This window comes from Apiospora aurea (genome assembly GCF_038362705.1).
Source record: "Apiospora aurea strain CBS 24483 chromosome Unknown utg000010l_segment0_segment0, whole genome shotgun sequence".
NCBI lineage: Eukaryota > Fungi > Ascomycota > Sordariomycetes > Amphisphaeriales > Apiosporaceae > Apiospora > Apiospora aurea.
Window position 1 is genome coordinate 271,173 of NW_027117397.1, and position 23,048 is coordinate 294,220.

At 56.9% G+C, this 23,048-nt stretch overlaps 8 protein-coding genes across 8 annotated transcripts; 5 read left to right on the plus strand and 3 right to left on the minus strand.

Annotated features, from left to right (window-relative positions):
* Window positions 1-2,250: 2,250 nt before the first annotated feature.
* PG986_014115 (uncharacterized protein) lies at window positions 2,251-3,486 on the plus strand (the record flags this gene model as incomplete). The annotated part of the gene is made up of 1 exon (XM_066850337.1): window positions 2,251-3,486. The coding sequence occupies one exon, from the start codon at window positions 2,251-2,253 to the stop codon at window positions 3,484-3,486; it is 1,236 nt and encodes a 411-aa protein (XP_066692575.1).
* A 2,787-nt stretch (window positions 3,487-6,273) lies between these two features.
* PG986_014116 (uncharacterized protein) lies at window positions 6,274-7,733 on the plus strand (the record flags this gene model as incomplete). Its single annotated transcript, XM_066850338.1, has 5 exons — window positions 6,274-6,448; window positions 6,494-6,534; window positions 6,596-7,062; window positions 7,175-7,296; window positions 7,369-7,733. 5 exons carry the CDS (start codon window positions 6,274-6,276, stop codon window positions 7,731-7,733), a joined length of 1,170 nt encoding a protein of 389 aa, XP_066692576.1.
* Window positions 7,734-8,367: 634 nt separating this feature from the next.
* PG986_014117 (uncharacterized protein) lies at window positions 8,368-9,007 on the plus strand (the record flags this gene model as incomplete). Its single annotated transcript, XM_066850339.1, has 2 exons — window positions 8,368-8,627; window positions 8,695-9,007. The coding sequence occupies 2 exons, from the start codon at window positions 8,368-8,370 to the stop codon at window positions 9,005-9,007; spliced, it is 573 nt and encodes a 190-aa protein (XP_066692577.1).
* Window positions 9,008-9,425: 418 nt separating this feature from the next.
* Window positions 9,426-12,136, plus strand: PG986_014118 (uncharacterized protein; the record flags this gene model as incomplete). The annotated part of the gene is made up of 2 exons (XM_066850340.1): window positions 9,426-11,661; window positions 11,739-12,136. 2 exons carry the CDS (start codon window positions 9,426-9,428, stop codon window positions 12,134-12,136), a joined length of 2,634 nt encoding a protein of 877 aa, XP_066692578.1.
* A 615-nt stretch (window positions 12,137-12,751) lies between these two features.
* Window positions 12,752-14,583, minus strand: PG986_014119 (uncharacterized protein; the record flags this gene model as incomplete). Its single annotated transcript, XM_066850341.1, has 4 exons — window positions 12,752-13,106; window positions 13,169-13,257; window positions 13,318-14,208; window positions 14,320-14,583. The coding sequence occupies 4 exons, from the start codon at window positions 14,581-14,583 to the stop codon at window positions 12,752-12,754; spliced, it is 1,599 nt and encodes a 532-aa protein (XP_066692579.1).
* A 2,237-nt stretch (window positions 14,584-16,820) lies between these two features.
* PG986_014120 (PhoD-like phosphatase) lies at window positions 16,821-18,621 on the minus strand (the record flags this gene model as incomplete). The annotated part of the gene is given in 4 exon segments (XM_066850342.1): window positions 16,821-17,096; window positions 17,246-18,154; window positions 18,171-18,404; window positions 18,538-18,621. 4 exon segments carry the CDS (start codon window positions 18,619-18,621, stop codon window positions 16,821-16,823), a joined length of 1,503 nt encoding a protein of 500 aa, XP_066692580.1.
* Window positions 18,622-19,516: 895 nt separating this feature from the next.
* On the plus strand, window positions 19,517-21,269 carry PG986_014121 (glycerophosphoinositol permease 1; the record flags this gene model as incomplete). The annotated part of the gene is made up of 3 exons (XM_066850343.1): window positions 19,517-19,988; window positions 20,108-21,051; window positions 21,162-21,269. The coding sequence occupies 3 exons, from the start codon at window positions 19,517-19,519 to the stop codon at window positions 21,267-21,269; spliced, it is 1,524 nt and encodes a 507-aa protein (XP_066692581.1).
* A 171-nt stretch (window positions 21,270-21,440) lies between these two features.
* On the minus strand, window positions 21,441-22,929 carry PG986_014122 (uncharacterized protein; the record flags this gene model as incomplete). The annotated part of the gene is made up of 2 exons (XM_066850344.1): window positions 21,441-22,603; window positions 22,668-22,929. 2 exons carry the CDS (start codon window positions 22,927-22,929, stop codon window positions 21,441-21,443), a joined length of 1,425 nt encoding a protein of 474 aa, XP_066692582.1.
* Window positions 22,930-23,048: the final 119 nt, after the last annotated feature.

Sequence of the window (23,048 nt, forward strand, 5' to 3'; positions counted from 1 at the left end):
ACCGGACCTCCGCCATCACGTCTCCAAGTCCGTCATGGTGGTGTCATACATGTGCTTGCGGAGTATCTTATAATATGGCGAGGAAGTCGACCTCGTGATAGGCGTGCGCAGTCTTGCGCAGCCGCCCAGCCGGGGTCAAGGAACGGCCGATGGCCGGTTTGAGAAGCTGGGAGTGCTGCCCAATAAGACACAGAGGGGGTTATGTAGCGCAATAGGTTGATGGCCGAGTAGGCATAAACGACAGAGATGCAGCAGCAGGTTCTCTTAGCTTAATGGCAAAGCACGTTTACTCCCGGCAAATACGCAATTGGTAGTAAGGCGAATACCGGTTCGAATCCGGTAGTGAGCGTTGGTACCTTTTGCATGGCCTTGATAACTACCATCACAAAACCAAAGACAAATATTTCCTTTTTGCGTGTTTCACGTCGCCAAGTGAATACAAGCCGCTGCATAATATGGACTCGGTCAAGGTCATAAGTGGCAATAAGCTGATCGCCGAGTACATCTTGCCAATATACGAACGACCGACGAGGCTCACTTGGCTTAATGGGAAAGCACGTGTACTCGAGATAAGTAGTAGTCAAGCGGATACCGGTTCAAGTCCGGTAGTGAGCACTATAAATTCCTTTTTGTGTTTCATCTTTCATACCAACGAGTACCTCTGCCAGGCAGCTTATAATCAATACCGCCACACCCTTTGTGCCGACGGCAACTCGGACATGGGCGTCTATTACAGGTCGTCTGTCACAGGCCATCCTCGCAATACATATCGCAGTCACACGAGAACGGCTGCCATCGGCATTGAGAGCCTGGTTTCAGGATCTACCAAGGGCCATCAGTAGAAGTTGAGTAAGCCCATCACGAGTGTGCAAAGGTATACCCAAAAGGAACATCCTTTGTCCGTACACAACAGACGTTGTCAGCCGAAACAACCGGAGAAATTTGTTCCACCGTGGGATGGGACGATAGCCCACGTGTGGTAAAGTATTAGTAGAGAGATGCATAGTCCTAGCCAGAGCCAACCCTAGGAAGGATTGCGATCATTGGATCTCGACGCAAGATCAACAGATATGCAATACAGCAATGAATCATGCTGCCTCGTTTGCAACTGCCGAAGCGAGGCGACCGTATCATATCGAGATTGCGCCCCTAAATGTGCTGTTCGTTTACGAAAAAAGACACGGTAAGAGGCCGAAGGTGGCTATCGACCAATGCGGGCTCGGTATACTCAGATGCACATCTCTGCTCGTAAGATGAACGTCGCAGGCGCCATGAGGGGCCGCAGAGCTCTAGCCATGGATTGGTCCGATTGCGACCGTCGACGGATTCCCCGCCGTATCCGCCGCAATACCTATGTAGGTAGGTATGCAACATGGCGCAAGAAACACGTTTTGCAAGAACCTTGGTTATCGCGGACGCCATCTGGAGGAAGGGATCTTCCTGGGAAATCCTGGGAGAAAAGGCCTTGGGTCCAGACAGACTCGGGGGGTTCAACCTGTCAGCCTGTGCCCTGTTTCCCAGCCCACATAGTATGCCAAGAGATGGAAGGTGGTCCACCCGCGGCGACCGGGCCAAGGGTACCGGGAATAGTAGTACATAAGGGGAATGGGGCCCTGACTATTGGGAGGGGGCCCCATCCATCCATCCATCCATCCATCCATCCAACCATCCACCAACGCACCTCGAAGGGGTTAACCTACAATGTACTGTATACCACCCATGCAAGAGCCATGCAGCAGCAGCCCCTACTTCTGATGCAGCCATGCGTAGTATGCGGCCATTGCTTCATTCCAGGGTTCAGCTCTCTCGTGGTGCATGGCCTGAACGTCAGACCAGACCAGACCAGACCAGACCCGGCCAGGGAGTTTGGGGCAGAGAATGGGGGTGTGTAGGGACTGTGTAGGGACTGGGAATGCCACGTAACATGAGATGTCGGACATCATGCCCAAATCCGACAGGTCTCTTATCTCGAAGGGGAGGTGCAGCATGCACTTTACTACAAATGACCTCTCGCCTGCAGCTCCCACTCTCCCATCGGTTACGCAGATCCAACTTACACTTGCTTATTGTATAATATCCCTCCCTCACTCTACATCTGCACCCTCTCACTCAGTACGCCTACCAAGACAGAACAGACATACATACCCTCGCTTCTCTCTCACCGACCGATCGGCATTGCTTTTTCCCGCCGCAGATCACGCTTGTCTTCTTCTTCCGCGTCTCCTCCTTCCCCATCCAGACACAGAAACCATGTCGTCGTCCTCCTCCTCCTACCCCAAGATATTACTCACCGGCGCGACCGGCTACGTCGGCGGCACGGTCCTGCACCGCCTCCTGACGAGCCCGGAGGCCTCGATCCGGGCCCTGCCCAAGGTGTCGGTGCTCGTGCGCGGCGAGGAGCGCGTCGACGAGCTGCTGCGGACCTACGGCCGGGACCGCGTCCTGCCCATCCTGTTCCGCAACTACGACGAGACGGAGCTGATCGAGATGCTCGCCAGCCAGCACGACATCGTCATCAACGCCGGCTCCGGCTTCCACCCGGCCAGCGCCGAGGCCATGGTGCGCGGGCTCCGCCAGCGCAGCCGGCAGCAACAGCGAAACTCCACCGCCGCAAAGCCCTGGATGCTGCACACGAGCGGCTGCTCCAACGTGTCCGACCGGCCCCTGACCGGCGAGGCCTTCCCGGACCGCGAGCTGCACGACGCCGACGGCACGGCCGTGTACGACTTTGAAAAGGCCGAGAACGCGCGGGAGTGGTACCCCCAACGCGCCTCCGAGCTCGCCGTCCTCAGCCACCCGGCCGTCTCCGGCCCCTCGCCAGAGGTCGGCGCCGTCAGCATCCAAGCCCCCTGCATCTTCGGCGAGGGCGAGGGCCTGTTCCAGCGCGCGGGCCTGATGGTGCCCATCATGATGCGGTACGTCGTCGAGAAGGGCTACGGCTTCCAGCTGGGCGACGGCACCGGCGTGATTGACTACGTGCACGTCTCGGACCTCGCGGACCTGTACGTCCGCTGCGTCCGCGACATCGTCGAGAACTCTGCCTCGAACCTCCCCAGCGGCGCGCGGGGCATCGTCTTCCCGACCGCGGGCCGCGTCTACATGCGCGACATCGCGCAGGGCTGCCTCGACGCCGCGTTCGCCGCGGGCGTGCTACCTCGTGGAGGCGACGGCGTCATGACGCCGCTGCGCAAGTACATCCGGCAGGTCGACCTGCAAGAGGCCGCGACGACGACGGCGGGCAACGTCGTCGTCGCCGAGGTCGGGTGGGCCGGGCACAGAGCCACGAAAGGCACGGTGGCGCGCGAGCGGCTGGGGTGGACGCCGGTGCACGCGGCCGAGGCGTGGCAGCAGGACTTCGTCGACGAGCTGCGCCATGTCGTCGCGGGCAAGCGGACGGTGACGATTGACAGCTGCATTGCCGAGAAGGACATGTTGCCGCATCTGGAGGGGGGAGTGGGGGTCGGCTCCGCTGCGGTGCACGTCTGAGCGAGCAGCTTGACCTTGGAACAACAACGTGTGTGGTAATGGTGATCGGGGAGCACGTTCCGATGGGTGGCCAGGGGGGCTGGTTACTGAAAGGCCCCAACAGAATTGGTGGACCGGGTATTCCGCCGGGCCAATCAGGGCGGCGTTGACTGGGATTATATGTATACATCGTGGGCGAGTGGAGTGGCATCAGCGTTCTGCGGACGACCATTGGTCGTCGTCGTTTTTGTAGCATTACTGTAATTAACGAGTCTCTTATTATTATTCCTTCTCAAATGGCATAGTAGCTTTTCAGCTCTTCTATCCCAATGCAGCAGCACCTTATGACGAATGGATGACATTGCACTCTCTGGGCAATATGGACAGAGGCTGATTGATCGAGATAGAAAGCAGCCATGCAAGCAGCAGCCAGGCAGCCAAGAGGTTCCAACGGATCTCCGATGGATGGATGGATGGATGGATGCATAAACACCGTGTGATGTACCTTACTCATCCCCGTGATGGTGTATTGATGCGATTGCGTCGATACGGCTGACTTGACGCGCTCGTGGCGCGAACTCGTGGACAAAACACTCGTTCAAACACGACACCACTGCAAGGAACAGCTCCATCTGTAGTAATTGTGGGAGAGTCCCCTCTTGCCAGCTTTGCTGTTTCCTTTTGCGCCGAATGAGTCGTTGGAGGGATAGTGGATCGTTTTCAGTGGCCCCTTATTTCTGGAGCTCCCCTGTCCGTGAGGCGGGCGAAGGTGGAGAGGCCACGAGCAACTTCCGAAAGATTATCAGGAAGAGGCACAGTGAGAGCGACCGTTGGTTAAACTGATGATGATAACCTCTTGAACTTTTAACATGATGTCCCCCCTCGAAAATACCGGCTCTTAGCGGGTGTAGTTGGAGCAGAGGCCCGGAGGTGGTATCGCTTCGGGGTGAGGTCAGCCTGGCATCATCATGCCTGCTCTGCTAGTCAGCCAGTCTCTCCGCGCGTAGACCACGAAACACCCATAGCTGGCATGTTATAGGGCGAGCCAGAATTTTACCTTCAGCTCCGATGCAGCCAAAGCCCACCAATATGATCGCCTCGGGCCACGCTTCCGGACGCCCGCACTGTCCATTGACAGGTCAATTCTGTCAACAAAACTGGGGAGTGGTTAGCAGTACAACCTCAACAACCGATCCTTACCTTAGTATCTTCATTCGTTCCCCATCGGGGCCCCCTCTGGCCCTACCTATGAACAACGTGAATCCCGGAATAGAGACAAAGTAATGAGAGAGCCAGGACCCAGGGACGACCCGAGGTGACCAATCACATGTTCATGGGCGCATCCTGGGTCGTGCGGCCCGCTGCCAGAATGGAGCTCCTTTTCTCTTTTGGGATTCGGCCGGTTTCTGGACACGCACCAAACCTGAAGCATACGTTATACTTAATTAGACTTCTACCTTGCCCATCTGCGCGTCTTGTCCTATGAGAGGCTAGAGCCAACGCATTCTCGTACAGGACACACATTCGACTGCCGTCTTTGGTTTCGTTATCTCGGCGAAATGTCTGGTTGGACGGCACAGTTGCGAACACCAGGCTCTGGAGATGGTTTGCTCCGGGGACTGGTTGGCGGAAGATATCGTTCGCTTGTAGAGGGAAGCACTCAACGAACAAAAGAAACAGCGAAAACAAAGAAAGAAGCAAACAACTTCGTGTTCCAGCGCCGACAGTTGATTGCGTGCATATGTACGGCCAACCGGCCGCTTGGGTGTCAGCCTGTCGCAACGCGAGCTGACTGCTGTGCGCATAAAGGGATGCAGGTTTTACTTTATTTTTTGGAGACGTAGGCTGTCACACTTGCCACCTGGGAAAGAAAACAACGACTCCACGACCGTTTCCACTAGGAAGCGCGCTACCAACGGCACCACTGCAAGGAATGCCAAGGATCTATTCCAATATCAAACCCTCTTTGGCTCCTCCTCTGGGGGTGGGACTCGCGACTCTTTGCCCAGCCCACCTTTTCCTTGACCGGCCGCCGGCCCCGGGAGCGCCCGCTATTAGGGCACCTACTAGTAGGCTCTTGACAAATGTGACTGGCCGCTGATCCCATTTTATAAAACGTCCGAAGAGACGTCGTCACACCCAATCGGGCGGCTGTGTCGCGGTTGTCCAGAGGCTTAGGACCGAGGCACATATTACTCTCTGCATCGACAGAGTGACATCGGCAATCTGAGAAATGATGAGTTACCCGCCGGCCCCTGAAGGTAGAAGGGCGACAGGCGAATAGGCAGCCAAGCCCACCTGCCGTATCTGGTCCCTCCCTCTCTGCAAGTCATCCATTCCCCCAATATGCAAGGAAACCGGGGAACAACGTTAAGCGAGTGATGGTGGATGTGCCCTTCAGGTCTAGTCCCGTCCGGCGGCAACTCGCCTCGCCCTTTTCTTTTGGTCGATTTTTGCAGTTGCAATCGACCGATACAGACAGAATGTAAAACAAGCAAATAGAGGCAAACGGCTTCCATACGACCCTGATGCGCGCCCACCGCGCTTCTTATTCTCGGAAGGAGAATTAAAAAAAAACAGGGCAGGCATATACGCCATCACCCCCGCTCTATACCCTCGACCCCCAAATGCCGTTATAAAGGCGAAACCCCTTGGCCGTCCTCTTTCGGCTGACTGTTCTTTTAAACCTGCCATCAGACGGAAGACCCCCTTGGCCCAGTCAGCAGTAACGGCGGCAACGGTACCAAGACAATCAACCTCTCCTCTGATCCCATTGCGAGACTATACACGAGTATACTCGAAACGACCATGGCGCCACACCCCCAATACCATGAGCTCGACGCCCGAGCCGGCCTCCAGGAGGGATCGCGGCAGGCTTCGGTGTTTGGCGTCGGCATCAGCTTCATCACCGTCATCGCGATGCTGATATCGGTGCGGATGTACGTCCGGATGTTCATGATCAAGGCGGTCGGGGTGGACGACAGTAAGTGACACACTCATATCCATCTGTTCCATACTTTGTAGTAAGCTAACCGCGATGTCGTTTTAGTCTTTATGTTGGTCGGCACTGTAAGACGCTCCAGAATTTCGTCGCCTTGATCTGTCCAAGTCCTAACAAGATTGATATCAGATCTTCACCTTTGGGCTCTCCGTCGCCTCGATGCTAGCCGCGTACTATGGTGTCGGTAAACATAGTAAGCATCCCCCAGCCCGAGTTCAAGCTCACCCTATCCCTCCTTCCCAACTCCCCGAAGCTCACAATACCGCCCCCTCGTACAGTCGCCGACATCCCCCCGCCGACATGGTCCCCATGCTCCAGTCCATCTACTCGACGCGCCTGCTGTACTGCGTCGCCATGTTCTTCGTCAAGCAGTCCCTGCTCGTCTTCTACCTGCGCCTCGACCACCGCCGCGTCATGCGCTGGACCGTCTACGGCCTCATGTTCGTCGTGGCCGCCCTCAACATCGCGAGCGGCGTCGTCCTGGCCATCTCGTGTTTCCCGCCCGCGCTCTTCTGGGACGTCGAGGGCGTCGTCGACGGGGAGTGCATGGCGCCCGGGGCGCAGCAGGCGTTTTACGACGCTAATGGCTATCTCAAGTAAGTGGTTTCCCCAGCCAGATCGCCCATCATACATACAACATGCAATAGAGCGAAAACGATATTGTTGATTATGTTGTACCTAATGCTGACCGACCGACCTATCACACAGCATCATTACCGATATCGCCATCTACATCGCCCCGATGCCCATGTTGTGGAACATCCAGATCCCCATGCGCCAAAAGGTGGCCCTGCTGGGCGTCTTCAGCCTCGGCTTCTTCTCTGTTGCCGGTAAGTCGACCGACCTTCCATGATTCGATTTCAAGCACATCCGGCTAACCAAGACCCCTCCTCGCGCAACAGCCGGCTGCGTCCGGTTCGGCTACGTCCGCAAGCTCTCCAACGAGACGGACATGTACTTCCTGCTGGCCGACTCGCTCAACTGGTGCGAGCTCGAGATCTACGTCGCCATCTTCTGCGGCTCCGCGCCCGCCTTCAAGGTCCTGCTCAAGAGCTGGTGGCCGCGCCTCTTCGGCTCCTCGCTGCACCAGACGCCCGACTACCGGCAGCAAAACGGCGGCGGCCGCGGCTCCAAGTACGCCCACATGGGCGGCTCCGGCAGCCGGCCCTACACGGGGCCCAAGACGTACCTGAGCCACAGCAGTGGTGGTGGCAAGAGGGAGGGGTCCACCGACTCGGCTGAGCCCCCCGATGCCGTCGAGCAATGACAGCAAGGAGGCCATCATCATTCAGGGAAACCGGATCGTTCGGAAGACTGAGTTCAGGATGGAGGTGGAGGATTAGTCTGGTTAGTTGATTGGAATGAATCCGAGCGTTTGCACTCGCTTTGTACGAATGGAATGAGAGAATCCCTGGTGGACAAAGAGCCGAAAAATCCCGGAGTGGTTTGTGCCGCCCGTATAAAGTGTATACTTCTTCACGAATTGAACATAAACATTTTATCATCATGCCATTTTCAAATGTTAGGGACCTGCCGTGCCTTTGTAAAGAAAAGGATTGAAAGGAGCGGCAGCGCAGTGGCACTAGAATCGTTTCTTTTCCCTGTGCTAAGACATATACTTCCATTGTGGCTGACATTAACGTGGCATGATGGATTTTGGGCGTGCTTGGGCGCTGCATCCCGTGTGTTATGCCGGATGTCCGTCATTATTTCGATGCCCGTGGCGTTCCAGCTTGTGGCACACAGACACCCACACCGACCGGGATGTCTTATATCGCATCCGCCCATGCGAGCCGACCTGCTCTCTTCTCAGTTCTTCTGAATGCTATCATGATCTGACCCTCGCGTCGTCACGGCCCTTGCTGCGATTTTGTCTACCGAGCTGAGTGCTCGCCCTCGCAATGTATCTCCTGAAACGCATAGCCGTCGCTCTCTCCCTTGCTCCCATCAAGCCGAGAGCGGACAGCTTCATACCCCTCAACATCACGGCCCTGGCCTCGCGCAACCAGGTCTCGGTGCTAGAATGCTGGCAGCTCAATGCATCCGTACCCACCAAGGCCATGTCGGCCATGAATTACTTCATCGGGAACACCACAAGCGCCACCTGGTCCATCATTGAGCCCAACACGACGCCCGGCGAAGCCTGGGCGCCGGCTATACAGTGAGCACTTTGCATCCCATCATCCCACCAAGTAGTAAAAACACTCAAGTCCTAACCAATCCCACAGGTTAACCATGGTCATGAACGGCCTCATCCGCATCACCGCGCCCGCCCCGTCCATCGACCCCAACTGCATCGACTTCCTGGGCAACAAGCTGCCGACGTGCCCGCAGGTGAACGTGGCCTACATGATGCCCGGCACGCTGGCGTCGTCGGTCATCATCGCGGCCGACATGCAGAACACGAGCACGCTCCGCGGGCACTTTACCGAGTTCCCCAGCAACGAGCAGACGGTGCTGGTGCAGGCGCCCTTTGAGGGTAACGTCATCCCCGAGCATGTGGTGTTGCACGACGGGGCTTGTATGGAGAACCAGTCATAATTAGATAGACGTGGACAACGAGAACATGGGTCATGGGGGCGCCATTCATTGCCTCCTTTGACCTCTGACAACAAGGTCGCAATGGGCTCTTTAAGGCGGTGTGGTCTGTAGACGTGGATGAAAACCCGGGACAAAGAACGGCGTTTCGCACAAAGACGCGAGGCATAAATGCCTCATTATGCGAGCATACCAGACGCAGCAGCCAATGAAAAACAAATCATAGATATAATAAGGGCGGCAAACTCTGATTCCGTTCCAGCCGTGGCTATTGCAACTTTCACCACAGAGCACCAGCAGTCGTTTTTTGCAAACCTAGGTAGTCTGTGAACAAGCCGATATCCCACGCCGGCGGAAAGAAGAAGGACTCTGACTGCATTCACATTCAATATGCAAGTCCAGACACCAGAGAATTCGGAAAATGGCCTCGACGAGGAGACCAAGGGATCCCAACTCCGGAGATGGCAGTACAGAAGCCACTAACCCCGGAGATGACGGTCCCAAAGACACTGGCACCGAAGGCAGCGAGAAGACCAACAACGATGACACCAACCCGGACCCGGCCGATGACAGCTCCGAAGTCACCGACGAAGACGAGTTCAACGCGAAGATGAGGGAGTACAACGGAGTATCCAAGTACCACCTAACCCCGGCGGAGCTGAACGCAAGGGAGAGGCACCGTAAGAAGGTGAACAAAAGGGATAAGCGGGAGGCCCGGGCGCGAGGGGCGCTGTATTTGAACCCGCTGTCGTCGGAGGAGGAAGAAGAGGAGGAGGACCTTTACGTCGAATTGGACAGCAGCGAGGAAGAAGGCGGCGCAGTTTTCGACACCGGCTACCGCAGCGGCGGCGACGAGGACCTCGAATTGCCGGTCGGCTCGCGGGGCGGAGCGGCGCCCAAGGGGACGACGTCCGAATCCCGCAAGCGGGCGGCGATGGCCGCCGTCTTCGCGGACGAGGGGTACAAGCTGCCACCCCTACCGCGCAGCCGGGACTCGGCGGATATGTTCGCCTACAGCAAAACCAAAGGGTTCGGCAGCGGCCCGAGCACGGCGTATCGCCTCCCCTCCGCCTCCAGCACACTCTTTGGCAGCAACGGCACCGTCCCCGGCTCCAGAAATACCAGCTACGGCGGCAGCACGCTCTTTGGCAGCAACGGTGCCGGCCCCGGCACCAGAAGCGTCAGCTTCGCCTCCGACCCCACGGGCACCCCGACCCCCTCGGGGCGCAAAGGCAAGTCGTCGCCATTTGGCACCGGCAATAGCACCGGGAGGAAGCCGTGGAGCGGCTTGGGCTACGGCTGGCCGGTGCCCGGGTTTGGTACGGAGGTCCCGGTCCACTTCAACACGTCCAACATCGAAGGCGCTTTTGGTCACGTTGACCCGATCACTGGTAAGACTGCATTCAAAGGCGAACCGTCGCTGGGGAGCCCCAACGGCAACTTCGGCAGCATCAAGACGAACATGGAACGACTGAGGAAGCTGAAGAGGGAGCGCGGCAAAGGCCCCATTGATCTCCGCCAAGAAGACGAGCCGGACGAGCGGACCGCCCTCGAGAAGCTGGAGGCTCTGGCCCGCAACCTGAATGCCCTAGCCGGGCTGGACGCCAAGAGCATCGAGGACGCCACCGCCCCTGTCGGCACCAAGGACGTCACGCCCGAGAGCATCATCGAGGCGTTGAACGAAGCGAGTGGAGGAATGAAAGGAGTCGCCAAGATCGTCAAAGACTGGAGAAGAAATTTGGGCAAGCGTGGCAAGAAGGACCGCGGCAAAAAATCCGATAATACTGGCGGTGGCGGAGCCGGTAACAACAACGACCCCACTGGCTCTAGCACCGGACAAACATCCGGCGCCGGCGGCGGCGGTGGTGGTGGTGGTGGCGATGACCGTAACGATGACGGCGATGGCAAGGAGAAGGACAGGGGTACGGACAGCGAGAGCGAGAGTGAGAGCGAGAGCGAGAGCGAGAGCGAGGGAGGAACTGGGGAAACCACCGGGGAAACCACCGGGGAAGGCAACAGGACCGGCAATGGAACCGCGTGTAACCAACAGCGGTGCCACGAAGCCGGGCGCCTGCAAGCCCTCGAAGACCAGGGCAGAGACCTCGAAAACCAGGGCAGACGCCACTTCGACGACCTCAGGAACCTGAGAACTATCGACATGGCGCAAGGAGCCCACCTGGAGGCCCTCAGATCAAGGGTCACGATCCACACCGCCGAGCTCGTCGAGGCGGACCGGCGGATCCGGGCGGACGCCGACCGCCTGGACGCACTCGTGCGCACATCCGGGAACCACACCACCGACCTCGCCAAGGCGGACCGACGGATCCGGGCGGACGCCGACCGCCTGGACGAGCTCTTGCGAACGTCCGGGAACCACGACAACGACATCCGCGGCATGAACGAACGGATCCGGGGGTACGACGAGCGCCTGGACGGCCTGGACGGTTCGGTCCGGGGCCATAGGGACTTGATCGCCGAGGTGCAGGGGGAGAACATCACGCGGGGTGCGCAGGTGCAGACCCACGAAGACCGAATCGCGGACCTGAGAACCGACGTCAACGCCTTTAACGCCGCCAACCTCGACAACAGAGTGAGGACCCTAGAACAGAACCCCGACATCGACCAGGTCCGGGGGCTGCTCGACGCGGAGCAGACCCGTAGGACCACTCTAGAGGGAAGAGTAGGAGCCTTGGAACAACCCCCGTCGGCAACGCCGACCACGGAACCCGGCTAGGCAACGTGGAAACGCGCCTGGCCCAATTCGAGGCCCAGCAGGCCGCGAGAACGGGCGTCCTCGAGGCCACGCAGACCCTGCAGCAGACAGACCTGGCCGCCCAGGGCGCCTGGATCCAGGAGGCGGCCACGCGGCGCCGAATCGGCGCCCCGCTCCCGAACCGCCCGGTCCCTGCGATGGGAGAAGGAGAAGAAGCGGAGGAGGGGGCCAGGGCGGCGACAGGGCGACAGGGCGGCTTCGGCAGCAACGAGTGGCTCGCCGCGTGGGTCGCCAAGGCGTTGCGCATCGGGGGCGCCTTCTTCGTAATCATCTTTGTCATCTTAGCCATCTTCCTCTTCGCCTTTGGCGTGGGCACGCTCATGATGCACCTTACCGAGCGCGCCTCCTCCAGGCGATAAAATCCAGCAGACGGACGAGGCGGCATGGCATCCGACGATGAAATCGTTGGCATAGGGCCTTTCCTCCCCCTTCAAACCCCTCTTCAACCACAACGCTCAAGTGAGTCCGGGGCAGCATGGCGTACGCACGTCGTGGCTTTTTTGCTGCCCTTGTTGGCTGTGGCGTTGACGCTCATTGTTTAATTGTTTTGTTTGTTTCCTGTTGTTGCCAGTTGGTCTTCGTCAACTGTCATCAGCGAGCGAGCTCTTATTTTATCTGTTTCATCTGTTTATGCGTTTAGGAAACCACTGGAACCAATAACCAAAACATGTTACTACTGCGATATACTCTTGGTTAAAGTGCCGACTCGTTAGGTACGCGACCTGCTTGCATGTCAACATAAGTCAATCCTGCCAAATGAAGAAGCCGGCTCCCACATGATTAGCTATGATTATAGGATGGGTGCTTGAAACTAAATTCCGTATTATACTATTTTTTAGGGACCGAATGTTGAATGGGAATCGCGACGGGAACGGGTACTCCGGACCGATGACTTGAATTATTGCCGCGTTGATAACAGTGTTCCCTGCCGCCATCTCAGTTTCTCACATGAGCCTGGCTCCATGCCGAACATTTTAAGGATGGATAGCCTGTTGAACTTGCGGGTACACCTGGACCATGGCTTGGTACAGCTCAGGGTGCTCGCGGTACAGGACCTCGGGCTGCCACGCCGCCGCGACGAAGATGGTGTCAATGCCGCTGCTGATGGGGGTAGTGAAGATGTTGCAGATCTGCAGACCGATCACGAAAGAGATGGCCACCACCACGGGCGTGTAGGTACCGTCCGCGTTGTAGGCCGGGTGAGTGAAGACCATGTACAGATAGGCCATCAGGGCACAGGCATAAGCGACAAAGGTGGCACCCATGCTGAGCACGGGGCCAATCAGGCACTCGTTGACAAGTGCGTCGATTCCACGCTGCTTGATCATACTGTACAAACATAGGTTAGCAGGTTTCATTCGTACGAAACGTAGGTAGAGTCCAATACTTACTTCCAGGTGTCCTTGGCGGCAGGGATGTAGGCCTTTCCGTAAAGTGCGATGTAGGAGAAGGCATATCGGTTCAGGAATTGGACGGCCCACTACACGAAAGGTTAGCATACGATAATCAAAGGAATGATTCACGAGATTTTGTAACTTACATCAAGAAGCCCAATGAAGCAACCCAGGATACAGAACATGATGGTGCCCAGGATGTTACCATCGGCAGCTTCTTGCCTCTGTGCCATGGAGCAAACCTGGCGAAGGAAGTTGATGATGGCCACGACCAAGCTGCCAAGACTGATACTGCCGAAGCTGTAGGTCAAGGATCGCTTCAGGGCTCCCCTAGTTGCACCGGACGGCGGGGCATGGGGATGGAAGTACCACGACCCGTAGACGCCCGAGATGGAGGTGTGGATCGTGTTCTTGAGCCACTCGGAGATCCAGTACATGGCAAACGTAACGAAGACCAGCAGGCCAGTGACCTTTCCGGAGCTGCATCCACCAACACCTTCACGGCAGGCCGGATTCTGACCGGGCTGGTACTTGGCGTAGACGGCGACGAAGGTGATGCTGTACCAGGCGGCCAATGCGGTAGCGAGCAGACCGCCGAGGAAGCTGACGAGGTAGACATGGCCGTAGCTCTTGGAGACGTCGACGGAGGTCTTGAGCATGAGCGCACTGAACGGGATGCGCGGGATCCACGTGATGAAAGCGAAGATGAGGAACGCCACAAAGATGAGGAAGACGATGCCGCCCGAGTAGTAGTGGCGCGCCAGCATGTAGATGGCGGTCACGAGACCGAAGACGATGTTGAGGATGCCCGTGATCCAGATGAACTGCTTGGGGAAGAGGCGGGCGCACCAGACGTAGGCATAACTAAAGACCAGGGCGACGCAGAGGACGAAAAGGAACAGGACGATGGTGTTGGTGTTGAGGCCGACGGCCTGGGCGCCGTCGTAGATGCCGCCGCCATTGAAGCGCTTGGCGGCGCTGTAGCCCTGCAGCGAAAAGGCCGAGACGACGACGAAGCCGGCGCAGACGAGCAAGAACTTTGGGTCAGTGTTAGCAATTGATCCACGACATTACTTGCGCCATAAGATGAAGTCGAAAATGAAGGAATGATGGTGGCATGAAAAGGAAAGGGCGATGGGTGCACGGACCAGGATACCAGCCCAGAGGTCGTTGTATTTGGGCTTCTCGACCTTGAAGGTCTGGTCAAAAGTCGTCTTCTCATGGCCATCGGTGGCATATGCCTGCTGCTGCGGCGGCGGACCTCCGTATCCTTGCTGTGGCGGAGGTTGGCCATAAGGTTGTTGCTGTTGGCCATAGGGTTGCTGTGGTGGTTGTTGCTGGTAGTAGCCGCCCTGCTGAGGCTGCTGCTGGTGGTAATAACCATTCGCCGCCCCGGACGGGTTGTACGACATGTTGGGCGTCGCGTCCGTTCAGTTGGCAAGTCAATTGCACTTTCGCGCACGGCACGAGGAACCTATCGAAATGATGCAACGAAATAGTTCAGACCAATTCAATTACTTACTGCTGTTTTCGCGATGCGATGGGGAAAATGCTGATGGTATGGAAGTCGGGAAGTAGTAGTGGCAGGGTGGGTGTGGTGGACGAGAAATGACGATGACGAAGCCTGCAGTGCGCCGTCGTCGTCATAGCAGCAGCAAACAGACCAGACAACTGCGAAGAGGCCTCTCTCTCACCCTCGCTGTGCAGCAACAGGCACACACTATTGATTTCATTGTTATGCATTTTTTAAGGTCTGGCGACGTGGGAATGCGGGAAGTTTGATTTGATTGCACGCCCACCTGCGACGAACCTAACTCTAGCCTCTAGCGGGCGGCTAGACCACATTGTGCAGCAAGCCTAGCCACGCCTGGATCAAGATGCGTGCGCCCGCATGTCGCATGTGCGACAGAAACTCTCATCCTGTCTCGTCTCCTGAGTTGTCCCGTCTGAAATGAAGCGATGGGCGACCTCCTTCTTGGAAAGCTTGGCGATCTGGCGCCGGCGTCGTCCTGTGAGGAATCTCATTGGGTGGCAGACCATCGCGGTCCCATCTGGTCGGCAATCGGCAGCTGTCATTCAAATCCAAGCCGGATTTCTTCAATGTCGTCAATATTCTTTTGGCCAAGCTAGGGGACTTGGCAGGACGACTGACGCGTATGTACAAATCAAGTTCTTCCCTGGTGCGAGTGGGCAGAAAAATGACTTTCGGGTGGTGACCTTTCAGCTCAAGAACTGCCGCTTGTTTTTGATTGATGGGACCTCAAGCGTCGCACATCAAAGTGGCTGCACTACCACACTCGGCAGGCCTGTAACACCGAGCTGCCTACAAACACATCCACGTTTCTATTGCAGCAACTTTGGAATGACCTGTTGTTTGTAAACGCAGATGTAGCGCTGTCTTCCCAATAACGAGACTTCGATCCCAAAAAAAAAAAAGGCATGCCAGCCTGCTGAAAGCATGGGCCGTCATCAAATGTCCACTTTATTTTCTCATCAACAGACGGGCGATGCCGCTAGCCGAATAGAGTGGGTTCATGTTACCCCCTAACGAGCCCCCTGAAGTGACCGTTGCTTCTAGGCTGCGGCAGCAGGACCAAACTGGGAATCGACGTTACTCCGACTTCACACGCAAACAGGTAGCAGCATCATTGCCCAATTGCCAAATTATACGTGATGAACTTACCAAATCTTGCGCGCTTCGAAAAGGAATGTCTAATTAGTCAGTGCCAAGCTGCTCTGTCTATGAAATTGACCGTTACGGGCATATCAGAAAATTATACTCCGAGGTCGTCAACAGGTCAGCCAATTTTAACACATAAGCTGGCGTTTCTTTTGAGCGACTGAATCTTGCGCTCTTAATTGCCAGGGAAGTAAGCCCATGGCTAGAGCCGACAGTCCAGTTCATGGTCACGTTGAGAACCCCAAACTGTTGCAATGGCCCAACCCAACTGTCACAGCACATCGGCAAGCCTGGAAAGCATTTCGGTCCGCCTCCGGGACTGTTGCCTCTTGAGACCAGGGGTCAATGTGCACTAGAGGACGCTGATGGATCTCGTCGCCGTGCGTCCTCGATTCCCTGAACTGGAATGCCTCATTCTCAACCTGACAGCGCTGTACTGTCAGGGGATGGACAACGGCAAGAGTCACAGAGAGGCATAAAATTTGTGAGTTCATTTGATGCCTGGAGCGTCAGAACCATGTGCCCTCGAGAGGTTTAGTAATTTAATGCCCGTCAATGAAATAGAAGTAAACATAGTTTTGGACATAATCGTATTTCAACATCCTAAATCTGCCCGCGATCTTTGCGCGAACATTGTTAGATTAGTTACCCACTGCCACTATACTCCATGGCATTTGCCTGGGTCCGTCTAACGACAGCCTTCGCGTCGTATCCAGGAAAACCGGCGTCAAACACAAGATTCGAACGCAAGACCGCATCATTGCTTAAAAGGGCGAGAACGGGCCCGAATGGTCCGGTACATCTACTGCTCTATGTTGATTTGTGTTTTAACTGGTTCAATTGTTAGCCAAAGCACGAGACTCGAAAATTTGGGGTATCTAGGAAGCAATGGTAGGTATATAAGGCTTCGTAGTCGATACCTCCGTCAGTTCGTCCCATGCAAGAAGCTTTCCATTGTAATAAACCCCATCACTTCTTCCAAGACCCCCAAGAACCCGGCGTCGGCTCAGGTTCATCGGCCACCGCCGCCCTCTCGTACACCCACTCATAATCCCAGACCTTCTCCCCATCCACGATCAAATCGAACTGCAGCACCCAGCGTCCCGGATCCGTCGTGTCGAACAAAATGGACGCGAACTTGGAGTTGCCACTCCAGTGGTTGTACACCGCCTCATCCCCGCCCACGACCGGAACATGGAACCGGTCAAAGGGCTCGTAGAACTGGTTCAGGGCCGACGTCGAGAACTCGATGAGGGTTTTGCCTTCTTGTCCCGAGGGGGAGGGAAGAGGGTGGTGGTGTGTTCGTGACGATCCTGTTTACTTGTTCAGCTTATCCCCACAAGGAGGCTTTCGGGGTGTTACGGAGCGGAGGCGGAAAGCCGGAATGAACTTACGCCACTCAGGAGGAGGACCCCATCCGTCTCCCTCATCCACTCGAAAATCATCTCCCGCTCGTGCAAGTAGGCCGCCCACCGATCACTCTGATCCGGGCTGACCCAAGTCCGGGTCCACGGCACACTGCTCACGACCACCTTCCACCGCGGCTCGTCCCGGAGCCACTGACGGAGGTGCCTCAGCTGCACCGGTCCCAGCATCGTCTTTTCCGGACCATCGGGCATCTCCGCGGGCCACCGGTACCGCCGCGTGTCGAGCACGAAGAACGCGACGTCGCCGCGCGCAAACGTATAGTACGACGCCCCCGCGCCAAACTCGCTTGGTGAAGGCGGGTTCGCGTGGCCCTGGTAGTGCCAGTACGGCGCCACCGCGTCTCGGTACATCCCCGTCTCGTTCCCGGACCAGTCGTTAATAAACTCGTGGTCGTCGTAGACATGCAGCCACGGCAGGTCCCGCAGCGCCGGCGTCCAGCTGGGCGACGCGTATGTCTGCCGGTAGAGGTCGGTGTAGTGCTTCCGGGTCCAGCCGAGCGGGTAGGGCAGGTCGATGTAGATGAAGTCGCCGAGGAAGAGCATAAACTCGGCGGAACGGTTGCTAAGGTACCGACCAAGGTGCTCGAGGCCATTGACGCGCAGGGGGTGGTCTAAGGGGTTGTAGGGGTAGAAGGGCTTGACGCAGCTGGTCTGGATCATGGTCCACTTCTTCGCGTGCTCCGCGGCCGTTTTGAAGGTTCCAGAGTGGCTAGCGTTGGTGGAGTAGGTGTATGTGGTGTCGGGCAAGAGACCGTCCAGCGTCAGTGTTCCGGCCCAGTCGGTCTCTTCCGAGAGGTTGCGGACAATCACGGATATCCAGTCCTCGGCAGTCGCACCGGAGTCGTCGGGCCTAGCCTGCAGCTCCACGACCGACGCCTGAGGGGGCTCGGACCACGATCCGGGCGGATGTGGCATCGACGTAGCCCAAGCGGGAGAAAGAAAGGTCGTGGCTCGGGTGGAAGTACTGACCCCGGTAGACAAAGTCGACTGCAGAGAGTACGCAGAGGATATTAATCAGGGCTGTCAAAGCAGAGAGTAGTGGCCGAGTCACGTCAAGCCACCCCAATAGAGCAATCAAGATGGGGTAACGGCGCCCCTTGCGTGCATGCCGGCGGGCCAGATGCAGCTGTAGTAACGCTGATAGGGCGTATGCAGTGAAGTTTGCGTATACCCGGGGTAGATACCGGGCGATCGGATACTGCCAAGTGTGAGCCGGAGGGGTCGTATCAAGCAGCCAGGGGAGGGAGGGTGGCACTTACGAACCGCACGAACAAGACGGACGAGTATCTCAAGGTAAGGGTAATTGCTGCGACGACCGCATCCAACATCGGGATGATAAACATGATGACGGGCAAGCAGGGCTGCGCGATTGTCCAGGAGGAAGCAGCTGTGGCCGGAAGTTGAGTAATTGTCTGGCACAGTTGTTTCCGGAGTTATTCGTTGAATATGGTATTCAATGCCGACATCCGTACCATGGCATGTTCCGCGCAAGTGTCCGCCAACACATGTCTTGACCCAAAGGCGCACGTGGGCGACTTGATGGTCGCGGTCCCGGTTACTTCAATTGCAGTCGGAGGCAGTCCGACGCCCACAAGACTAACAAAATCAAATCCGGAAAGCGACCGAAACGTAAGGGACCAGCTCCGACGGAGGCTAGAAATCGCGGTTACTAGCAGGAGAAGAAAATTTGTCGTCGAATGCGTCCTATGTAACTATGGGAAGGCCGACGCGACGGCCCGATCGTGTCAACGACCACGTGCTTCAATTCACTGGCTTGGACGGCTTCTTGTCGCGATGGGCAGGCCCCGCAAACGGTGGGGGGGGGGGCGCCGTATCCGTTTTCCGACGTCCCCTGCTAATACCCCCGATGCACCCTGATCCCGGACTACGTGCCGCGAAAAGAAGCAGAATTTCGCATTTCTCTTCCCCTACCATCGGCGTGCAGAAAATGAAGTTTTCCCCCGAGAATCAGCTATCTCCCTCTTAGTTAGTGGTAACAAATTGCTTCACCTGTTGCCCGTCCCGCACCCGTTCACTTACACGTGGGGGTTGGCCAGGGGTCGGTTCCGTCGGAGCAACCCGAAAAAGCAACCGCTCTAGAATGAGGACTATCCGTACCAGGATCAACTGTGCACGATATAAGGGACGCCACATCCGCTTTCCGAAAGACTCCCGCATGGAGCCATATCTCGTTGGAAAACATCCACCTCTCGCCTCAGCAACCTGTCTCTGGCCAACATGATGAGCGGAGTAGAGGAAGCACCCAAGGCGGTTGCTGTTCTCAACAGTTCTGAGACTACCAACTCGTCATCCTCGGAAGATGTTGCGACTCTGGTGGTCGCTACTGCTCCTGCCACCCAGCGACCCGCCGGCAAGATCGACGTCCTGATCCAAGGCGTAGCACTGTTCTCCGACGGCTACAACATCCAGATTATCGGCTACATGAATACGGTTCTGGCCAAGCTGTACCCCAAACAGATGACCGCGGAAGTCAAGACGCGGTTGTCCAACTCCATCTTGATCGGCGACGTCTTCGGCATGCTGTTCTTTGGTCTTTGCATTGACCGCTTCGGTCGTCGCGTCGGCATCATCCTGACCACACTGTTCCTCGTCTTCGGTATCATTCTCGCCACGGTATCACATGGCACGACTGTTGAGGGCATGTTCTGGATGATGGTCATTGGCCGGGGTGTGGCTGGTGTGGGTGCGGGTAAGTTCCCTTTTTCCTCCTTGGCATACTCCGGAGTCTCGCCTTTCCGTCACCATCCTGTTGCGCTTCAAAGGCGCCCTGGAAGAATTTAAATATTAACCGTGGTATTCATTCCATAGGTGGAGAGTATACTGTTTGCACCAGTCAGGCTTTAGAGTGCGCCGACAGTACCCCGGAGATGCGCAAGCGACGCGGCATGCTCGTGGCCGTCTCCACCAACGCCGCCATCATCTCCGGTTTCGTTGCCTCGAGCATTGTTTCTCTCATCGTGATCGCAGCCTATGGCGGCGAACCGAGCGACGGCATCTGGCGAATCTGCTTCGGCATCGGCATTGTGGTGAGCAAATATTCCAAGAGCAGTTCGTCACGTCCCCCCCCTTTTACTGACCCCGACACTCAGTTGCCGCTCTCCATCTTCCTCTTCCGCATGCGCCTATCCGACTCGGAGCAGTACCAAAAGCACGCCATCCAGCGCAAAGTCCCCTACCGGCTCGCCATCAAGTTCTACTGGAAGGCCCTCCTCGGCTGCTGCTCCGCCTGGTTTCTCTACGACTTCGTCGTCTACCCATTCAACCTACTAGCCCCCACGGTCGTGACCGGCTTCTCCAAGAACCAGTCCATGACCGAGAGCATTGGCTGGAGCGCCCTGATCAACTTCTTCGCGCTGCCCGGTTCGTTTATCGGCGCCCTGCTCATGGACCGGATCGGGCGCCGCCAGACCTACGCGCTCGGCTGGTCCATTGTATGCGTTTTCGGATTTGTTATTGGGGGTGCCATGGTCCCGCTGCAGCATGTATTTCCGTTATTTGTCGTCTTCTATGCTCTTTTCCAGACTTTCCTGTCTGTCGGTCCGGGAGACTGCAACTTCCTCGTCTCGTCCGAGTCCTTCCCCACGCCTCTGCGTGGCCACTTCCTCGGCTTCGCCGCCGCAGTGGGTAAGGCTGGTGCCGCCATCGGTACCACCGCCCTGAGCAAGGCCCTCGCCTCTTTTGACGACAAGGTCAAGGGCCAGCAGGTCATCTTCTTGATTGGAAGTGCAATCTCCGTCGTCGGAACCCTTTGTGTGTGTGGTTCCTCATCCCGGATGTAAGTCTAGACTTCCCCTGAGAAGCTGCTCCGGCTTAGTCCCACCCAGAAAGGGAAAACGGCAAAACTGACTGATGCATTCTACAGGCTCCCGCGCATCTTGAGGACGAGGATGTTCGCTTCCGGAACTACCTGGAGGAGAATGGCTATGATACTAGCGACATGGGTCTGCAAGCTCCGAAGGTTGCGAGCTAGAGCTATCCAGTCCCAACACAAGTATACCGGGTTTCCAAAGGGTGGGCGCTATCCAGAGTTTGTGGTACTAAATGCTTCAATATTTATCAAGAAAATATAAGGGTGGGATGTTATTCTTGTTTGCTACAGTTCAAATAAAGCTAAGTGTAGCGAAGAACCCGCGTGATGACATCAAGCATTCTTGCCCAAAGCGCAGTGGCCGCAGTAACCACAAGCGTCCGAGCAAGCCGTAAAGTCTTCCTCTCCGTCATTGACGCCGAAGCTAATACCACTGTCCGAGTCCGTGTCGGAGTCACCCGGAGACCCGCCGGCCTTCTCCCCATCCACACTGACAGACAGCCACCGGGCCTTGACCTCTTCCGACAGCGCATTGCCCGCATCAGCAAGCTGCTGGCGAATCAGGAGAGTACCTGGTCTGTCCGCATTGTGACAGAGCTCTAGCTTGTGCGCGGGATTGTCCCGGACCAGTTCCCGGATATGATGAAGCAGTGCCGCAAGCCGAGTCAAGACCGGGAGCTGCAGCTTCTCCCAGGCGGACACTTCGCTCCGCACGTTGTGGGCCCGGATGTCGTCAAAGACACCGTTGGTGTGGTAGGCCAGGACGAAGTTGGGGATCTGCGAGACCCAGAGCCGAGGCATCTCGTCGCTGAGGGTGTCTTGATTGACCTTACGGCGGAAGCTGCGCGTCTTGAGGTCGAAGACCTGGCTTTGGTCTACTTTGGCGCCGGCGTTCTTGATCTTGAGCCCGCCGGTAGAGGTGGCTGTTTCTCCGGTGTCGACCGTGGTGGATCCGAGCGAGGACAGCAGGTCGTCAAGGCCGACTGGGTCCTTGGCCTTGGCAGTTGCATTCTTCTTGCTTGAGGCGTTGGCCGCCGGCAGATACCCATCTGCCTCGAAGCGGACGAAGCACCGTATGCCTCCAAAGCTGTAGCTGAGAAGGCGCAGGTGGGAGGTGGATGATTTGACCGACTCGTCCCAGGTGGTGTAGTGCTCGGGAAAGGTATGACCGAACCCCCGAACATCCGGGATCTTCTCCGTGGGTGACTTCTCGCGGCGGATGAAGAACATGGTGCCTCCGACCTCTTCGACGAGAATGCGGAACGGCTTCTGTTCGCCCCGGAGGAACCGGAGAAGGTTACCCATCGTGCTGCTGCAGGCGACAAGGTCGATTGCGGCGCTGCGACACTGATCGGGCGCTTCGGTCAGCGCGGCGACCACGGCTGGCTCCATGGGATGGGTCGGGTACCGGGCAGCGTTCCGGTCCCGAAAGTAGTTCCCGCTGTCTTCGGGTAGCTTGATGGGCTCTTTGAGTGGGCTCCACCGAGGTGGCATACCTTTACATATTCTAATCAACGTCCCTGATCGTAAGTTGGAATTAGCGAAGGAGGAAACACTTACCTGGCATCAACATGGTTGGAGAGGGGCTGTTGGTCCAATTGTAGGATGCGACCAGCTGGCAGTCCGTGATGGTTGCATGTTGCTCGTGGTCCGCGGCTTTCTCAGCAAGGTCGACCGATCGCAGCTCTTTGACCAAAGTACCAAGGGGATGTTCGGGAGTATCTGGGATGATGGGTCTAGAGGTGACATGAGGATATCTGCCGCCGCGCGAGCGACCGCCGCCTCGCCAATAGGAGCTGCCACGCGAAGAGTTGTAGTACATTGCGGTGATCTTAGCTGCCTAAAAGAGACACACTGAACTGAATACAGAGGAGAGGCTAGACCTTTAAAAGCTGAGAGGGTCTCTATTGAGTTGATATATCGAAGGCATCAGATGTTGGG